Source organism: Hyla sarda, chromosome 6 (assembly GCF_029499605.1).
Source record: "Hyla sarda isolate aHylSar1 chromosome 6, aHylSar1.hap1, whole genome shotgun sequence".
NCBI lineage: Eukaryota > Metazoa > Chordata > Amphibia > Anura > Hylidae > Hyla > Hyla sarda.
Window position 1 is genome coordinate 305,648,428 of NC_079194.1, and position 22,103 is coordinate 305,670,530.

Here is a 22,103-nt window from a genome sequence, read left to right on the forward strand (position 1 = left end):
AAGACATGATGTAACAGCAGAATAGTGAGTGCAGCTCTGGAGGATAAGACAGGATGTAACAGCAGAATAGTGAGTGCAGATCTGGAGGATAAGACATGATGTAACAGCAGAATAGTGAGTGCAGTTCCGGAGGATAAGACCTGATGTAACAGCAGAATAGTGAGTGCAGCTGTTAAGGATAAGACATGATGGAACAGCAGAATAGTGAGTGCAGCTCCGGAGGATAGGACATGATGTAACAGCAGAATAGTGAGTGCATTTCCGGAGGAGAAGACATGATGTAACAGCAGAATAGTGAGTGCAGATCTGGAGGATAAGACATGATGGAACAGCAGAATAGTGAGTGCAGCTCTGGAGGATAAGACATGATGTAACAGCAGAATAGTGAGTGCAGTTCCAGAGGATAAGACATGATGGAACAGCAGAATAGTGAGTGCAGCTCCGGAGGATAGGACATGATGTAACAGCAGAATAGTGAGTGCATTTCCGGAGGAGAAGACATGATGTAACAGCAGAATAGTGAGTGCAGCTGTTGAGGATAATAAGTGACGTTGTGTCTTCCAGCTGTGTATGCCCAAGGGTCTGTCGTTCCGGACTCAGGCGGACTGTCGGGCCCCTCAGTTCCATTCTTTTATCATCACGCGGGAGGACGGCTCCAGGACGTTCGGTTTCGCGCTCACCTTCTTCGAGGAGGTCACCAGTAAGCAGATCTGTAGCGCCATGCAGACCCTGTACCACATGCACAACGCAGAGTATGACATCATACACATGTCCGCCACCAACGGGGGCAGCAGCGAGTGCCCGGAGGACTGCACCGACTCCTCTGTCAGCAAACTGCAGCGCTTCAACTCCTACGACATCACGCGCGACACCCTGTATGTCTCCAAGTGCATCTGCCTCATCGCCCCCATGTCCTTCATGACCGCCTGCAAGAAGGTTCTAGAGCAGCTGCACCAGGCCGTCACCTCCGCCCAGCCCCCGCCACTGCCCCTGGAGAGCTACATCTACAACATCCTCTACGAGGTCCCTCTGCCCCCGGCCGGGAGGTCCCTGAAGTTCTCCGGGGTCTACGGGCCAATCATCTGCCAGAGGCCGAGCACCAACGAGTTACCGCTATTCGACTTCCCTGTGAGAGACGTCTTCGAGCTCCTGGGGGTGGAGAATGTCATCCAGCTATTCACCTGCGCCCTTCTGGAGTTCCAAATCCTCCTCTACTCACAGCGTAAGTGACACATAGGGGGCGGTATTATAGGAGTTATCTGTATATAGGGGGCGGTATTATAGGAGTTATCTGTATATAGGGGGCGGTATTATAGGAGTTATCTGTATTTGGGGGGCGGTATTATAGGAGTTATCTGTATATAGGGGCGGTGTTATAAATCTGTATATAGGAGGCAGTATTATAGTAGTTATATTCTTGTATATAGGAGCAGTATTATAGTAGATATATTCTTGTATATAGGAGCAGTATTATAGTAGTTATATTCTTGTATATAGGAGCAGTATTATAGTAGTTATATTCTTGTATATATAGGAGCAGTATTATAGTAGTTATATTCTTGTATATAGGAGCAGTATTATAGTAGTTATATTCTTGTATATAGGAGCAGTATTATAGTAGTTATATTCTTGTATATAGGAGGCAGTATTATAGTAGTTATATTCTTGTATATAGGAGCAGTATTATAGTAGTTATATTCTTGTATATAGGAGCAGTATTATAGTAGATATATTCTTGTATATAGGGGCAGCATTATAGTAGTTATATTCTTGTATATAGGGGCAGCATTATAGTAGTTATATTCTTGTATATAGGAGCAGTATCATAGTAGTTATATTCTTGTATATAGGGGGCAGTATTATAGTAGTTATATTCTTGTATACAGGAGCAGTATTATAGTAGTTATATTCTTGTATATAGGAGACGGTATTATAGTAGATATATTCTTGTATATAGGGGCAGTATTATAGTAGTTATATTCTTGTATATAGGAGCAGTATTATAGTAGTTATATTCTTGTATATAGGAGCAGTATCATAGTAGTTATATTCTTGTATACAGGAGCAGTATTATAGTAGTTATATTCTTGTATATAGGAGCAGTATTATAGTAGATATATTCTTGTATATAGGGGCAGTATTATAGTAGTGATATTCTTGTATACAGGAGCAGTATTATAGTAGTTATATTCTTGTATATAGGAGACGGTATTATAGTAGATATATTCTTGTATATAGGGGCAGTATTATAGTAGTTATATTCTTGTATATAGGAGGCAGTATTATAGTAGATATATTCTTGTATATAGGAGGCAGTATTATAGTAGATATATTCTTGTATATAGGAGCAGTATTATAGTAGTTATATTCTTGTATACAGGAGCAGTATTATAGTAGTTATATTCTTGTATATAGGAGCAGTATTATAGTAGTTATATTCTTGTATATAGGGGCAGCATTATAGTAGTTATATTCTTGTATATAGGAGCAGTATCATAGTAGTTATATTCTTGTATACAGGAGCAGTATTATAGTAGTTATATTCTTGTATATAGGAGCAGTATTATAGTAGATATATTCTTGTATATAGGAGCAGTATTATAGTAGTTATATTCTTGTATATAGGAGCAGTATTATAGTAGTTATATTCTTGTATATAAGAGCAGTATTATAGTAGTTATATTCTTGTATATAGGAGCAGTATTATAGTAGTTATATTCTTGTATATAGGAGCAGTATTATAGTAGATATATTCTTGTATATAAGAGGCAGTATTATAGTAGTTATATTCTTGTATATAGGAGCAGTATTATAGTAGTTATATTCTTGTATATAAGAGGCAGTATTATAGTAGTTATATTCTTGTATATAGGAGCAGTATTATAGTAGTTATATTCTTGTATATAAGAGGCAGTATTATAGTAGTTATATTCTTGTATATAGGAGCAGTATTATAGTAGATATATTCTTGTATATAAGAGGCAGTATTATAGTAGTTATATTCTTGTATATAGGAGCAGTATTATAGTAGTTATATTCTTGTATATAGGAGCAGTATTATAGTAGTTATATTCTTGTATATAGGGGGCAGTATTATAGTAGTTATATTCTTGTATATAGGAGCAGTATTATAGTAGATATATTCTTGTATATAAGAGGCAGTATTATAGTAGTTATATTCTTGTATATAGGAGCAGTATTATAGTAGTTATATTCTTGTATATAAGAGGCAGTATTATAGTAGTTATATTCTTGTATATAGGAGCAGTATTATAGTAGATATATTCTTGTATATAAGAGGCAGTATTATAGTAGTTATATTCTTGTATATAGGAGGCAGTATTATAGTAGTTATATTCTTGTATATAGGAGCAGTATTATAGTAGTTATATTCTTGTATATAGGAGCAGTATTATAGTAGTTATATTCTTGTATATAGGAGCAGTATTATAGTAGTTATATTCCTGTATATAATGGCAGTATTATAGTAGTTATATTCTTGTATATAGGAGCAGTATTATAGTAGATATATTCTTGTATATAGGAGCAGTATTTATTTATTTTTTTCTTCTGCTCCTTGGTGTCTGTTTTATGTTGTTTTCTATATATATCTACACAGAACAGTAGGTGATGGTTGTACAGAATTTGCGGTACTTTCTTCCATCTTTCTTTATGTCGCTCTCTGTGAATTTCCATCTTGTCTCGGTTTGTAGATTACCAGAGATTGATGACGGTGGCGGAGACAATCACCGGCCTGATGTTCCCGTTCCAGTGGCAGCACGTCTACGTCCCCATCCTGCCGGCCTCGCTCCTGCACTTCCTGGACGCCCCGGTGCCATATTTGATGGGTTTACACTCCAATGGTTTGGATGACAGGTCGAAGCTGGAGCTGCCGCAGGAGGTAGGGCTCCCGGTGATGGAGGGGGTGGGGAGGGTCGGGGTCTTTCCTATCACTGGGATGTCAGGCAGCCATCTGGGTAGTTTCTTTTTCTGATAATAGAGAAGTCTGAGAAGTTTCCATCACAGTATATGACGGTATAGGAAGCATTACATGGCGGATCTCCAATAATCTTGGTAAATGTCCTAGAAGGAGCAGCGAGCGGATCTGACGGTATAATCCCCGATTGTTCTGCCCTCTCAATGCTTCCTTGTCTGCTGTGAGCACAGAGGACGCATTCTACACCCAATCAGGGCGACACCCTGAGGGCGACAAACCGGGCGAAAAATTCTCAGCGACCAAGAATATAAAATATTTCCTGTAATGCATCCCTATCTTATATGTGGATGTGTGATGTCACCGCTGATCTCTAATGATGTCACCGCTGATCTCTAGTGATGTCACCGCTGATCTCTAGTGATGTCACCGCTGATCTCTAGTGATGTCACCGCTGATCTCTAGTGATGTCACCGCTGATCTCTAGTGATGTCACCGCTGATCTCTAGTGATGTCACCGCTGATCTCTAGTATTGGATAGGCTGTATTCTCAGTGATGTCACTGCTGATCTCTAGTGATGGATAGGATGTATTCTCAGTGATGTCACCGCTGATCTCTAGTGATGGATAGGCTGTATTCTCAGTGATGTCACTGCTGATCTCTAGTGATGGATAGGCTGTATTCTCAGTGATGTCACCGCTGATCTCTAGTGATGGATAGACTGTATTCTCAGTGATGTCACCGCTGATCTCTAGTGATGTCACCGCTGATCTCTAGTGATGGATAGGCTGTATTCTCAGTGATGTCACCGCTGATCTCTAGTGATGGATAGGCTGTATTCTCAGTGATGTCACCGCTGATCTCTAGTGATGGATAGGCTGTATTCTCAGTGATGTCACCGCTGATCTCTAGTGATGGATAGGCTGTATTCTCAGTGATGTCACCGCTGATCTCTAGTGATGGATAGGCTGTATTCTCAGTGATGTCACTGCTGATCTCTAGTGATGGATAGGCTGTATTCTCAGTGATGTCACTGCTGATCTCTAGTGATGGATAGGCTGTATTCTCAGTGATGTCACTGCTGATCTCTAGTGATGGATAGGCTGTATTCTCAGTGATGTCACCGCTGATCTCTAGTGATGGATAGGCTGTATTCTCAGTGATGTCACCGCTGATCTCTAGTGATGGATAGGATGTATTCTCAGTGATGTCACCGCTGATCTCTAGTGATGGATAGGCTGTATTTTCAGTGATGTCACCGCTGATCTCTAGTGATGGATAGGCTGTATTCTCAGTGATGTCACCGCTGATCTCTAGTGAATGGATAGGCTGTATTCTCAGTGATGTCACCGCTGATCTCTAGTGATGGATAGGCTGTATTCTCAGTGATGTCACTGCTGATCTCTAGTGATGGATAGGCTGTATTCTCAGTGATGTCACCGCTGATCTCTAGTGATGGATAGGCTGTATTCTCAGTGATGTCACCGCTGATCTCTAGTGATGGATAGGCTGTATTCTCAGTGATGTCACCGCTGATCTCTAGTGATGGATAGGCTGTATTCTCAGTGATGTCACCGCTGATCTCTAGTGAAGGATAGGCTGTATTCTCAGTGATGTCACCGCTGATCTCTAGTGATGGATAGGCTGTATTCTCAGTGATGTCACCGCTGATCTCTAGTGATGGATAGGCTGTATTCTCAGTGATGTCACTGCTGATCTCTAGTGATGGATAGGATGTATTCTCAGTGATGTCACTGCTGATCTCTAGAGATGGATAGGCTGTATTCTCAGTGATGTCACCGCTGATCTCTAGTGATGGATAGGATGTATTCTCAGTGATGTCACCGCTGATCTCTAGTGATGGATAGGCTGTTTTCTCAGTGATGTCATCGCTGATCTCTAGATGTTAACCCCTCCATCTCCTCCTCTTCCTCCAGGCTAACCTCTGCTTCGTGGATATAGACAACCATTTTATCGAGTTACCAGAAGATCTCCCCCAGTTCCCCAACAAGCTGGAGTTCATCCAGGAGGTGTCGGAGGTCCTCATGTCCTTCGGGATCCCACCCGAGGGGAACCTGCACTGCAGCGAGAGCGCCTCCAAGCTGAAGAACCTGAAGACGGCCAACATGGTGTCCGACAAGAAGAACGGGAACCTGGCGGGGTCACCTCTCAATTCCTTTGATCTCCTGAAGGAGAATGAGACGCTGGCGCGGATCCAGGCGCTGGTGAAGAGGACGGGCGTGAGCCTGGAGAAGGTGAGACCATCCCCGGTAACCATGGTGATCTGGTGACAACCTCCATGATGTCGCAAAAGTCACATGGTCGATCTCTCTCCCGCACAGTTGGAAGTTAAGGAGGAGACGGTCGGTAAGAAGGACGCGAAATTCCAGTGCGACGAGGAGGAGCTCCGCGTCCACCAGCTGAACATCCACATCCGCGAGGTCTTTGCCAACCGCTTCACCCAGATGTTCGCCGACTACGAGGTGTTCGTCATCCAGCCCAACCAAGACAAAGAGTCCTGGTTCACCAACCGCGAGCAGATGCAGAACTACGACAAGGTCGGCCCGTTAGGTTTCAACATCTGCGCTTGCTGTCAGTGTGTGGAGTCCGGGCTGTTTTGTACTCTCTAGACCTGTGTTTCCCAACTAGGGTGCCTCCAGCTGTTGAAAAACTCCCAGCATGCCCAGAGAGCCAATGGCTTTGAACAGGAAGCCCATAGCTTTATCATAGGACCTTATAGGGCTTCTGGCCAGGCCTAGGACAAACTGCACATTGGGAAGCAGTGTTTCCCAACCAGTGTGCCTCCAGCAGTTGCAACACTACAACTTCCAGCATGCCCGGACAGCCAACGGCTGTCCGGGCATGCTGGGAGTTGTAGTGTTGCAACATCCCGAGGCACACTAGTTGGGAAACTCTGAACTAAGTGTAAAATGGCCTTTTGACTCTCTTTTGTCACTGGATGTCAGGGGAGAGAAGGGTCGGGCAAGTGTCCCCCTGCAGAATCCATGTATGAGTATATGTTGTCCGGGCATGCTGGCAGTTGCAGTGTTTTAACAGCTGGAGGCACACTGCTTGGGAAACCCTGAACTAAGTGTACAATGGCTTTTTGACTCTCTTTTGTCACTGGATGTCAGAGGAGAGAAGGGTCGGGCAAGTGTCCCCCTGCAGAATACATATATATGCTGTGTGAGCATGATGGGAGTTGTAGTTTTGCAACAGCTGGAGGCACACTGGTTGGGGAAACACTGATCTATGTGTACGATGGCCTCTGGACTCTCTGTTGACTCTGGATGTCAGGGGAGAGAAGAGTCGAGCAAGTGTCCTCCTGCAGAATACATGTATGAGTATATTCTGTCCGGGCATGCTGGGAGTTGTAGTTTTGCATACTGGTTGGAAGACACTGGCCCGTGCTGAATATAGTTGCACCAGACCCTCAGCTCTGTGAGCAGGTATAGTCCAAATTGAAAGCAAGCGGAGTTCTTAAAAATTGGGAGGAATTGAATCCAGAAATTGACCCATAGGGGGCGGTGACTTCATGGGATGGGTTTGTCCCACTTGTTGGATTTACGACAATTTACGCCAGTATTAAATTCGGTGCGTTGAGCAGCCACGCCTCTTCCGTACATAACCACGCCCCCTCTGTCACAAGCCCCACCCATTTGAAACTCACAGTGCAAATCTGCCAAAATTCGAAAAGTTTAGCGCAACTTTTGTCCAGTGCTATTACAATAAAGTTATCGAATTACTGTATCGGCACTGACCCCGTGACCTTTCTCCCCCCCCCCCCCCCCCCCCAGGCCTCCTTCCTGTCGGACCAGCCAGAACCGTACTTGCCTTTCCTCTCGCGTTTCCTTGAGACGCAGATGTTCGCCTCCTTCATCGACAATAAGATCATGTGCCACGACGACGACGACAAGGACCCGATTTTACGGGTTTTCGACGCCAGAGTGGACAAGACGCGACTGTTAAACGTCCGGACGCCGACCCTGCGCACCTCCATGTATCAGAAGTGCACGGCCTTCGAGGACGCAGGTGGGCGGGGGAGGGGCTTGTATATGTGTATTGTGTCCGTTACGTTGTGTGACTCCGCCTGTATAGGGTGGGCGGGGCCGTTTTTCGTATTAGGAAGCTCACCGCCATTCTCTTCTCTGTTCTGTAGTGAAGGCCATAGAACTGCGACTATCCAAGATGGATCATACCGCCATCCACCCGCACCTCCTGGACATGAAGATCGGACAAGGGAAATATGAGCCGGGGTTCTTCCCTAAACTGCAGTCAGATGTGCTGTCCACCGGACCCGCCACCAACAAGTGAGAGCAAAGGATGAGGATGTAGATCTCTATCTTATATGAAGGATAGCCTTATACCTATCCCTATCTTATATGAAGGATAGCCTTATACCTATCTTATATGAAGGATAGCCTTATACCTATCTTATATGAAGGATAGCCTTATACCTATCCCTATCTTATATGAAGGATAGCCTTATACCTATCCCTATCTTATATGAAGGATAGCCTTATACCTATCCCTATCTTATATGAAGGATAGCCTTATACCTATCTTATATGAAGGATAGCCTTATACCTATCTCTATCTTATATGAAGGATAGCCTTATACATATCCCTATCTTATATGAAGGATAGCCTTATACCTATCCCTATCTTATATGAAGGATAGCCTTATACCTATCCCTATCTTATATGAAGGATAGCCTTATACCTATCCCTATCTTATATGAAGGATAGTCTTATACCTATCCCTATCTTATATGAAGGATAGCCTTATACCTATCTCTATCTTATATGAAGGATAACCTTATACCTATCCCTATCTCTATCTTATATGGAGGATAACCTTATACCTATCCCTATCTCTATCTTATATGGAGGATAACCTTATACCTATCCCTATCTCTATCTTATATGGAGGATAACCTTATACCTATCCCTATCTCTATCTTATATGGAGGATAACCTTATACCTATCTCTATCTTATATGAAGGATAGCCTTATACCTATCTCTATCTTATATGAAGGATAGCCTTATACCTATCTCTATCTTATATGAAGGATAGCCTTTTACCTATCCCTATCTTATATGAAGGATAGCCTTATACCTATCTCTATCTTATATGAAGGATAACCTTATACCTATCCCTATCTCTATCTTATATGGAGGATAACCTTATACCTATCTCTATCTTATATGAAGGAACCTTATACCTATCTCTATCTTATATGAAGGATAGCCTTATACCTATCCCTATCTTATATGAAGGATAGCCTTATACCTATCTCTATCTTATATGAAGGATAGCCTTATACCTATCTCTATCTTATATGAAGGATAACCTTATACCTATCCCTATCTTATATGAAGGATAGCCTTATACCTATCTCTATCTTATATGAAGGATAGCCTTATACCTATCTCTATCTTATATGAAGGATAGCTTTATACCTATCTCTATCTTATATGAAGGATAGCCTTATACCTATCCCTATCTTATATGAAGGATAGCCTTTTACATATCCCTATCTTATATGAAGGATAGCCTTATACCTATCTCTATCTTATATGAAGGATAGCCTTATACCTATCTCTATCTTATATGAAGGATAGCCTTATACCTATCCCTATCTTATATGAAGGATAGCTTTATACCTATCTCTATCTTATATGAAGGATAGCCTTATACCTATCTCTATCTTATATGAAGGATAGCCTTATACCTATCCCTATCTTATATGAAGGATAGCCTTATACCTATCTCTATCTTATATGAAGGATAACCTTATGCCTATCCCTATCTCTATCTTATATGGAGGATAACCTTATGCCTATATATCTTTTACAGGTGGACTAAGAGAAACGCGCCGGCACAATGGAGGCGGAAAGACCGACAGAAGCAGCACACCGAGCACCTGTGGCTGGACAATGACCAGAGGGAGGTGAGTGACCCCACAGACCTCCAACCTAAAAGGGCTCTCTACCTCCGAACTTACTGGTTAGACTGTTTCCCAACTTGGGTGCCTCCAGCTGTTGGAAAACTACAACTCCCAGCATGCCTGGGCAGCCAAAAGCGATCTCTCCCTATCCCCAAATACACTTGTATATGGATTCTGCAGAAGGGCACTTGTCCGACCTTCTCTCGTCTGACATCCAATGTCAACAGAGTGTCGAGAGGCCTTCGGCTGTCTGGGCATGCTGGATATTGTAGTTTTGCAACAGCTGAAGGCCCCCTGGCTCCAATATTTATAATTATTTATTTTGTTTTTTTGCAGAAATACATCCAGGAGGCGAGAAATATGGGCACCGGCATCCGTCAGCCCAAGCTCTCTAACCTGTCGCCCTCCGTCATCGCCCAGGCCAACTGCAAGTTCGTAGAGGGTTTGCTGAAGGAGTGTCGTAATAAGGTGCACACCCCTCCCCCGTATCTTACAATAACGTATCGGATTATCGTAATTCCTCTCCGGTAGTCCGCCATCATCAGCTCCGCCTCCTGACCGTTTCCCTTGTCTCCCTATAGACCAAGAGGATGCTGGTGGAGAAGATGGGCCGGGAGGCGGTGGAGCTGGGCCACGGGGAGGTCAGTATCACCGGCGTGGAGGAGAACACGCTGATCGCCAGCCTCTGCGACCTCCTGGAGCGGATCTGGAGCCACGGCCTCCAAGTCAAACAGGTAAGGGTCCTGCTGGGGGGGGTGGTCATGTGACTCCCTCATCGGTGGCGGTGGCTTCACCCCCCCCTTGTGCTTTGTGCTGCAGGGGAAGTCGGCCTTGTGGTCCCATCTGCTCCATTATCAGGACAACCGGAGGAGGTTGAACGCCGGGAGCCTCAACTACACAGGTTATTGCTCCGCCCACTAATTGTATGTGAGCGATGATGTCATCTGTGTTATGGATATAAGTGATGATGTCATCTGTGTTGTGGATAGAAGTGATGATGTCATCTGTTATGGATATAAGTGATGATGTCATCTGTGTTGTGGATAGAAGTGATGATGTCATCTGTGTTGTGGATAGAAGTGATGATGTCATCTGTGTTGTGGATAGAAGTGATGATGTCATCTGTGTTGTGGATAGAAGTGATGATGTCATCTGTGTTGTGGATAGAAGTGATGATGTCATCTGTGTTGTGGATAGAAGTGATGATGTCATCTGTGTTGTGGATAGAAGTGATGATGTCATCTGTGTTGTGGATAGAAGTGATGATGTCATCTGTGTTGTGGATAGAAGTGATGATGTCATCTGTGTTGTGGATAGAAGTGATGATGTCATCTGTGTTGTGGATAGAAGTGATGATGTCATCTGTGTTGTGGATAGAAGTGATGATGTCATCTGTGTTATGGATAGAAGTGATGATGTCATCTGTGTTGTGGATAGAAGTGATGATGTCATCTGTGTTGTGGATAGAAGTGATGATGTCATCTGTGTTGTGGATAGAAGTGATGTCATCTGTGTTGTGGATAGAAGTGATGATATCATCTGTGTTCTGTAATAGTATGAGAGTGATGAAGTCATGTATTAGTATATAAGGATGAAGATGATGTCATGTATTAGTATATAAGGATGATGATGATGATGTCATGTATTAGTATATCAGTAAGATGATGTCATGTATTACTATATCAGGATGATGATGATGTCATGTATTAGTATATAAGGATGATGATGATGTCATGTATTAGTATATAAGGATGATGATGATGATGTCATGTATTACTATATCAGGATGATGATGATGTCATGTATTAGTATATCAGGATGATGATGATGATGTCCATGTCCTTTTTCTCTTCTAGAATTATTTCTGGATATTGAAAGAAGGAAATCTGATCCCAATCCAGTGATGGCTCCGATGAAGATCTCGCTGGTCCAGGACATGTTGTGAGTTTTGCAGATGGGCTGTGATGTGAGGAGGATATCTAGGGGTGATAGCTGGGGGCTCGGGATGCATTTGGGGATCCGGGATGTATCTGGGGGTCTGGGATGTATTTGGTGTGACCATGAAGTGTTTTTTATTTGGGAGGTGGAGGCGGGGGGGGGGGGGGTGGGGGGGTGTTATGGGGCGTTCTGATGTATTTTGGCTGTACAGTATGTTGTATGTAGGGTTTCCAGGGTGCATTTTACCAAAATCCAACCTATAATATCAATCTTATTAAATATAATTAAAACACCAGAGGACTAAGACCATGCAATGTCTGCACAACAATAAAGACTTCAAAAGTATTCATATGATAGAAAACAGTAATAGTTAACGTCCCACCATGTTTCTGCTGAAAAAAGCCTCCTCAGGGGACAATGGTTGATATAAAATCAGTGATATCCAGATGGCATAAAGAGAACTGATCTGATGATGTACATCTCCATAGTGATGACTGGATGATATATGGAGCGAGGTGACGTCATTATAGAGATGTAAATCATCAGATCAGTTCTCTTTATGCCATATGGATATCGCTCTTTTTATATCAACCATTGTCCCCTGAGGAGTTTTTTTTCCTACAGAAACATGTTGGGACGTTAACTACTACTGTTTTCTATCATATGAATACTTTTGAAGCCTTTATTGTTGTGCAGACATTTCATGGTCTTAGTCCTCTGGTGTTTTACATGTAAGAATTTGTAAGAATTTTATTTTGTTTTTAAGTACAAACCCCTCTCTATATATCTGTGGTCTGTGATTTTTAACTTTGTATACATTATAAGAGGTCAGTAGTATTGGGGTGTGCTGGGAGATCTATATATGGGGTCAGTAGTATTGGGGCGCAACGAGAGGTGTTAATATCGTGTCAGCAGTTTTGGGGGGTGCTGGGTATTGTCCAGTAAATATGGGGTCATTAGTTTTGGGGGGTGCTGGGAGATGTATATATGGTGTAATTAGTATTGGGGGGGGCTGCTGTAGATTTTTTATATGGGGTTAGCGGTATTGGGGGCACTGGGAGGTGTACAGTATATATGGGGTCAGCAGTATTGGGGGCTTTGGGAGGTGTACAGTATATATGGGGTCAGCAGTATTGGGGGCACTGGGAGGTGTACAGTATATATGGGGTCAGCAGTATTGGGGGCACTGGGAGGTGTACAGTATATATGGTGTCAGCAGTATTGGGGGCTCTGGGAGGTGTACAGTATATATGGGGTCAGCAGTATTGGGGGCACTGGAGGTGTACAGTATATATGGGGTCAGCAGTTTTGGGGGCACTGGGAGGTGTACAGTATATATGGGGTCAGCAGTTTTGGGGGCACTGGGAGGTGTACAGTATATATGGGGTCAGCAGTTTTGGGGGCACTGGGAGGTGTACAGTATATATGGGGTCAGCAGTTTTGGGGGCACTGGGAGGTTTACAGTATATATGGGGTCAGCAATTTTGGGGGCACTGGGAGGTGTACAGTATATATGGGGTCAGCAGTATTGGGGGCACTGGGAGATGTACAGTATATATGGGGTCAGCAGTTTTGGGGGCACTGGGAGGTGTACAGTATATATGGGGTCAGCAGTTTTGGGGGCACTGGGAGGTGTACAGTATATATGGGGTCAGCAGTTTTGGGGGCACTGGGAGGTGTACAGTATATATGGGGTCAGCAGTTTTGGGGGCACTGGGAGGTGTACAGTATATATGGGGTCTGCAGTTTTGGGGTGCTGGGAGGTGTACAGTATACATGGGGTCAGTAGTTTTGGGGTGGTGGGAGGTGTACAGTATATATGGGGTCAGCAGTTTTGGGGGCACTGGGAGGTGTACAGTATATATGGGGTCAGCAGTTTTGGGGGCACTGGGAGGTGTACAGTATATATGGGGTCAGCAGTTTTGGGGGCACTGGGAGGTGTACAGTATATATGGGGTCAGCAGTTTTGGGGGCACTGGGAGGTGTACAGTATATATGGGGTCTGCAGTTTTGGGGTGCTGGGAGGTGTACAGTATACATGGGGTCAGTAGTTTTGGGGTGCTGGGAGGTGTACAGTATATATGGGGTCTGCAGTTTTGGGGTGCTGGGAGATGTACATTATATATGGGGTCAGCAGTTTTGGGGTGCTGGGAGGTGTACAGTATATATGGGGTCAGCAGTTTTGGGGTGGTGGGAGGTGTACAGTATATATGGGGTCAGCAGTTTTGGGGGCACTGGGAGGTGTACAGTATATATGGGGTCAGCAGTTTTGGGGGCACTGGGAGGTGTACAGTATATGGGGACAGCAGTTTTGGGGGCACTGGGAGGTGTACAGTATATATGGGGTCAGCAGTATTGGGGTCACTGTGAGATGTACAGTATATATGGGGACAGCAGTTCTGGGGACACTGGGAGGTGTACAGTATATATGGGGTCAGCAGTTTTGGGGGCTCTGGTAGGTGTACAGTACATATGGGGACAGCAGTTTTGGGGGCACTGGGATGTGTACAGTACATATGGGGTCAGCAGTTTTGGGGGCACTGGGAGGTATACAGTATATATGGGGTCAGCAGTTTTGGGGGCACTGGGAGGTATACAGTATATATGGGGTCAGCAGTTTTGGGGGCACTGGGAGGTATACAGTATATATGGGGTCAGCAGTTTTGGGGTGCTGGGAGGTGTACAGTACATATGGGGACAGCAGTTTTGGGGGCACTGGGAGGTGTACAGTACATATGGGGACAGCAGTTTTGGGGGCACTGGGATGTGTACAGTATACATGGGGTCAGTAGTTTTGGGGTGCTGGGAGGTGTACAGTATATATGGGGTCAGCAGTTTTGGGGGCACTGGGAGGTGTACAGTACATATGGGGACAGCAGTTTTGGGGGCACTGGGAGGTGTACAGTACATATGGGGTCAGCAGTTTTGGGGGCACTGGGAGGTGTACAGTACATATGGGGACAGCAGTTTTGGGGGCACTGGGATGTGTACAGTATACATGGGGTCAGTAGTTTTGGGGTGCTGGGAGGTGTACAGTACATATGGGGACAGCAGTTTTGGGGGCACTGGGAGGTGTACAGTATATATGGGGTCAGCAGTTTTGGGGCACTGGGAGGTGTACAGTATATATGGGGACAGCAGTTTTAGGGGCACTGGGAGGTGTACAGTATATATGGGGTCAGCAGTATTGGGGGCACTGGGAGGTGTACAGTATATATGGGGACAGCAGTTCTGGGGACACTGGGAGGTGTACAGTATATATGGGGTCAGCAGTATTGGGGGCACTGGGAGGTGTACAGTATATATGGGGACAGCAGTTTTGGGGTGCTGGGATGTGTACAGTATATATGGGGTCAGCAGTTTTGGGGTGCTGGGATGTGTACAGTATATATGGGGTCAGCAGTTTTGGGGTGCTTGGAGGTGTACAGTATATATGGGGTCAGGAGTTTTGGGGACACTGGGATGTGTACAGTACATATGGGGTCAGCAGTTTTGGGGGCACTGGGAGGTGTACAGTATATATGGGGTCAGCAGTTTTGGGGGCACTGGGAGGTGTACAGTATATATGGGGTCAGCAGTTTTGGGGGCACTGGGATGTGTACAGTATACATGGGGTCAGTAGTTTTGGGGTGCTGGGAGGTGTACATTATATATGGGGTCAGCAGTTTTGGGGTGCTGGGAGGTGTACAGTATATATGGGGTCAGCAGTTTTGGGGTGGTGGGAGGTGTACAGTATATATGGGGTCAGCAGTTTTGGGGGCACTGGGAGGTGTACAGTATATATGGGGTCAGCAGTTTTGGGGGGCACTGTAGGTTTCTTTGCTGTGACATTTTGTCCCCCTGTATTCTCTCGCAGGCACATACAGAATATTGGGGAGATAAAGACGGACGTGGGGAAGGCTCGGGCCTGGGTCAGATTGTCCATGGAGAAGAAACTTCTGTCCAGACACCTGAAACAACTTCTACTGGATCATGAATTAACCAAGTGCGTCCTCCGCGTCCTTCATTACATCATAGCGACAAATCTGTCATATAACAACCTCCACCATTATACCAGAGACATCATCATATAACAACCTCCACCATTATACCAGAGACATCATCATATATCATCCTCCACCTCCACCATTATACCAGAGACATCATCATATATCATCCTCCACCATTATACCAGAGACATCATCATATATCATCCTCCACCATTATACCAGAGACCTCATCATGTATCATCCTCCACCTCCACCATTATACCAGAGACACCATCATATATCATCCTCCACCTCCACCATTATACCAGAGACATCATCATATATCATCCTCCACCATTATACCAGAGACATCATCATATATCATCCTCCACCTCCACCATTATACCAGAGACATCATCATATATCATCCTCCACCTCCACCATTATACCAGAGACATCATCATATATCATCCTCCACCTCCACCATTATACCAGAGACATCATCATATATCATCCTCCACCTCCACCATTATACCAGAGACACCATCATATATCATCCTCCACCATTATACCAGAGACATCATCATATATCATCCTCCACCTCCACCATTATACCAGAGACATCATCATATATCATCCTCCACCTCCACCATTATACCAGAGACATCATCATATATCATCCTCCACCATTATACCAGAGACATCATCATATATCATCCTCCACCTCCACCATTATACCAGAGACATCATCATATATCATCCTCCACCTCCACCATTATACCAGAGACATCATCATATATCATCCTCCACCATTATACCAGAGACATCATCATATATCATCCTCCACCTCCACCATTATACCAGAGACATCATCGTATATCATCCTCCACCATTATACCAGATACATCATCATATATCATCCTCCACCATTATACCAGATACATCATCATATATCATCCTCCACCTCCACCATTATACCAGAGACACCATCATATATCATCCTCCACCTCCACCATTATACCAGAGACATCATCATATATCATCCTCCACCTTCACCATTATACCAGATACATCATCATATATCATCCTCCACCATTATACCAGATACATCATCATATATCATCCTCCACCATTATACCAGATACATCATCATATATCATCCTCCACCATTATACCAGATACATCATCATATATCATCCTCCACCATTATACCAGAGACATCATCATATATCATCCTCCACCTCCACCATTATACCAGAGACATCATCATATATCATCCTCCACCTCCCCCATTATACCAGAGACACCATCATATATCATCCTCCACCTCCACCATTATACCAGAGACATCATCATATATCATCCTCCACCTCCCCCATTATACCAGAGACACCATCATATATCATCCTCCACCTCCACCATTATACCAGAGACATCATCATATATCATCCTCCACCTCCCCCATTATACCAGAGACATCATCATATATCATCCTCCACCTCCACCATTATACCAGAGACATCATCATATATCATCCTCCACCATTATACCAGAGACATCATCATATATCATCCTCCACCTCCACCATTATACCAGAGACATCATCATATATCATCCTCCACCTCCACCATTATACCAGAGACATCATCATATATCATCCTCCACCTCCACCATTATACCAGAGACATCATCATATATCATCCTCCACCTCCACCATTATACCAGAGACATCATCATATATCATCCTCCACCATTATACCAGAGACATCATCATATATCATCCTCCACCTCCACCATTACACCAGAGACATCATCATATATCATCCTCCACCATTATACCAGAGACATCATCATATATCATCCTCCACCTCCACCATTATACCAGAGACACCATCATATATCATCCTCCACCATTATACCAGAGACATCATCATATATCATCCTCCACCTCCACCATTATACCAGAGACATCATCATATATCATCCTCCACCTCCACCATTACACCAGAGACATCATCATATATCATCCTCCACCATTATACCAGAGACATCATCATATATCATCCTCCACCTCCACCATTATACCAGAGACACCATCATATATCATCCTCCACCATTATACCAGAGACACCATCATATATCATCCTCCACCTCCACCATTATACCAGAGACATCATCATATATCATCCTCCACCATTATACCAGAGACATCATCATATATCATCCTCCACCTCCACCATTATACCAGAGACATCATCATATATCATCCTCCACCTCCACCATTACACCAGAGACATCATCATATATCATCCTCCACCTCCACCATTATACCAGAGACATCATCATATATCATCCTCCACCTCCACCATTATACCAGAGACATCATCATATATCATCCTCCACCTCCACCATTACACCAGAGACATCATCATATATCATCCTCCACCATTATACCAGAGACATCATCATATATCATCCTCCACCTCCACCATTATACCAGAGACATCATCATATATCATCCTCCACCTCCATCAATATACCAGAGACATCATCATATATCATCCTCCACCTCCACCATTATACCAGAGACACCATCATATATCATCCTCCACCTCCACCATTATACCAGAGACACCATCATATATCATCCTCCACCATTATACCAGAGACATCATCATATATCATCCTCCACCATTATACCAGAGACATCATCATATATCATCCTCCACCTCCACCATTATACCAGAGACATCATCATATATCATCCTCCACCTCCACCATTATACCAGAGACATCATCATATATCATCCTCCACCTCCACCATTATACCAGAGACATCATCATATATCATCCTCCACCATTATACCAGAGACATCATCATATATCATCCTCCACCTCCACCATTATACCAGAGACATCATCATATATCATCCTCCACCATTATACCAGAGACATCATCATATATCATCCTCCACCTCCACCATTATACCAGAGACATCATCATATATCATCCTCCACCTCCACCATTATACCAGAGACATCATCATATATCATCCTCCACCTCCACCATTATACCAGAGACATCATCATATATCATCCTCCACCATTATACCAGAGACATCATCATATATCATCCTCCACCTCCACCATTATACCAGAGACATCATCATATATCATCCTCCACCATTATACCAGAGACATCATCATATATCATCCTCCACCTCCACCATTATACCAGAGACATCATCATATATCATCCTCCACCATTATACCAGAGACATCATCATATATCATCCTCCACCTCCACCATTATACCAGAGACATCATCATATATTATCCTCCACCATTATACCAGAGACATCATCATATATCATCCTCCACCATTATACCAGAGACATCATCATATATCATCCTCCACCTCCACCATTATACCAGAGACATCATCATATATCATCCTCCACCTCCACCATTATACCAGAGACATCATCATATATCATCCTCCACCTCCACCATTATACCAGAGACATCATCATATATCATCCTCCACCTCCACCATTATACCAGAGACATCATCGTATATCATCCTCCACCATTATACCAGAGACATCATCATATATCATCCTCCACCTCCACCATTATACCAGAGACATCATCATATATCATCCTCCACCTCCACCATTATACCAGAGACATCATCATATATCATCCTCCACCATTATACCAGACATCATCATATATCATCCTCCACCTCCACCATTATACCAGACATCATCATATATCATCCTCCACCATTATACCAGATACATCATCATATATCATCCTCCACCATTATACCAGATACATCATCATATATCATCCTCCACCATTATACCAGAGACATCATCATATATCATCCTCCACCTCCACCATTATACCAGATACATCATCATATATCATCCTCCACCATTATACCAGAGACATCATCATATATCATCCTCCACCTCCACCATTATACCAGAGACATCATCATATATTATCCTCCACCATTATACCAGAGACATCATCATATATCATCCTCCACCATTATACCAGAGACATCATCATATATCATCCTCCACCATTATACCAGAGACATCATCATATATCATCCTCCACCTCCACCATTATACCAGAGACATCATCATATATTATCCTCCACCATTATACCAGAGACATCATCATATATCATCCTCCACCTCCACCATTATACCAGAGACATCATCATATATTATCCTCCACCATTATACCAGAGACATCATCATATATTATTCTCCACCATTATACCAGAGACATCATCATATATCATCCTCCACCATTATACCAGAGACATCATCATATATCATCCTCCACCATTATACCAGAGACATCATCATGTATCATCCTCCACCTCCACCATTATACCAGAGACATCATCATATATCATCCTCCACCTCCACCATTATACCAGAGACATCATCATATATCATCCTCCACCATTATACCAGAGACATCATCATATATCATCCTCCACCATTATACGAGACATCATCATATATCATCCTCCACCTCCACCATTATACCAGAGACATCATCATATATCATCCTCCACCTCCACCATTATACCAGAGACATCATCATATATCATCCTCCACCATTATACCAGAGACATCATCATATATCATCCTCCACCTCCACCATTATACCAGAGACATCATCATATATCATCCTCCACCATTATACCAGAGACATCATCATATATCATCCTCCACCTCCACCATTATACCAGAGACATCATCATATATCATCCTCCACCTCCACCATTATACCAGAGACATCATCATATATCATCCTCCACCTCCACCATTATACCAGAGACATCATCGTATATCATCCTCCACCATTATACCAGATACATCATCATATATCATCCTCCACCATTATACCAGATACATCATCATATATCATCCTCCACCATTATACCAGAGACATCATCATATATTATCCTCCACCATTATACCAGAGACATCATCATATATCATCCTCCACCATTATACCAGAGACATCATCATATATCATCCTCCACCATTATACCAGAGACATCATCATATATCATCCTCCACCTCCACCATTATACCAGAGACATCATCATATATCATCCTCCACCTCCACCATTATACCAGAGACATCATCATATATCATCCTCCACCATTATACCAGAGACATCATCATATATCATCCTCCACCTCCACCATTATACCAGAGACATCATCATATATCATCCTCCACCTCCACCATTATACCAGAGACATCATCATGTATCATCCTCCACCATTATACCAGAGACATCATCATATATCATCCTCCACCTCCACCATTATACCAGAGACATCATCATATATCATCCTCCACCTCCACCATTATACCAGAGACATCATCATATATCATCCTCCACCATTATACCAGAGACATCATCATATATCATCCTCCACCTCCCCCATTATACCAGAGACATCATCATGTATCATCCTCCACCATTATACCAGAGACATCATCATATATCATCCTCCACCTCCACCATTATACCAGAGACATCATCATATATCATCCTCCACCTCCACCATTATACCAGAGACATCATCATATATCATCCTCCACCATTATACCAGAGACATCATCATATATCATCCTCCACCTCCCCCATTATACCAGAGACACCATCATATATCATCCTCCACCTCCACCATTATACCAGAGACATCATCATATATCATCCTCCACCTCCACCATTATACCAGAGACATCATCATATATCATCCTCCACCTCCACCATTATACCAGAGACATCATCATATATCATCCTCCACCTCCACCATTATTCCAGAGACACCATCATATATCATCCTCCACCTCCACCATTATACCAGAGACATCATCATATATCATCCTCCACCATTATACCAGAGACATCATCATATATCATCCTCCACCTCCACCATTATACCAGAGACATCATCATATATCATCCTCCACCTCCACCATTATACCAGAGACATCATCATATATCATCCTCCACCTCCACCATTATACCAGAGACATCATCATATATCATCCTCCACCATTATACCAGACATCATCATATATCATCCTCCACCTCCACCATTATACCAGAGACATCATCATATATCATCCTCCACCATTATACCAGAGACATCATCATATATCATCCTCCACCTCCACCATTATACCAGAGACACCATCATATATCATCCTCCACCATTATACCAGAGACATCATCATATATCATCCTCCACC

General features: G+C 43.3%; 1 protein-coding gene across 1 annotated transcript in view; it reads left to right on the forward strand.

Moving 5' to 3' along the window:
- The window catches only part of DENND5A (DENN domain containing 5A), a gene marked incomplete at its 5' end in the record, with an annotated part of 54,192 nt that overhangs the window by 21,167 nt on the left and 10,922 nt on the right, over positions 1–22,103 (forward strand). The window contains 12 exon segments of the mRNA XM_056528002.1: positions 565–1,222; positions 3,714–3,901; positions 5,873–6,190; positions 6,278–6,493; positions 7,733–7,967; positions 8,095–8,245; positions 9,798–9,891; positions 10,225–10,356; positions 10,470–10,622; positions 10,708–10,789; positions 11,745–11,829; positions 15,683–15,811. Coding sequence (XP_056383977.1) covers positions 565–1,222; positions 3,714–3,901; positions 5,873–6,190; positions 6,278–6,493; positions 7,733–7,967; positions 8,095–8,245; positions 9,798–9,891; positions 10,225–10,356; positions 10,470–10,622; positions 10,708–10,789; positions 11,745–11,829; positions 15,683–15,811 — 2,441 coding nt within the window.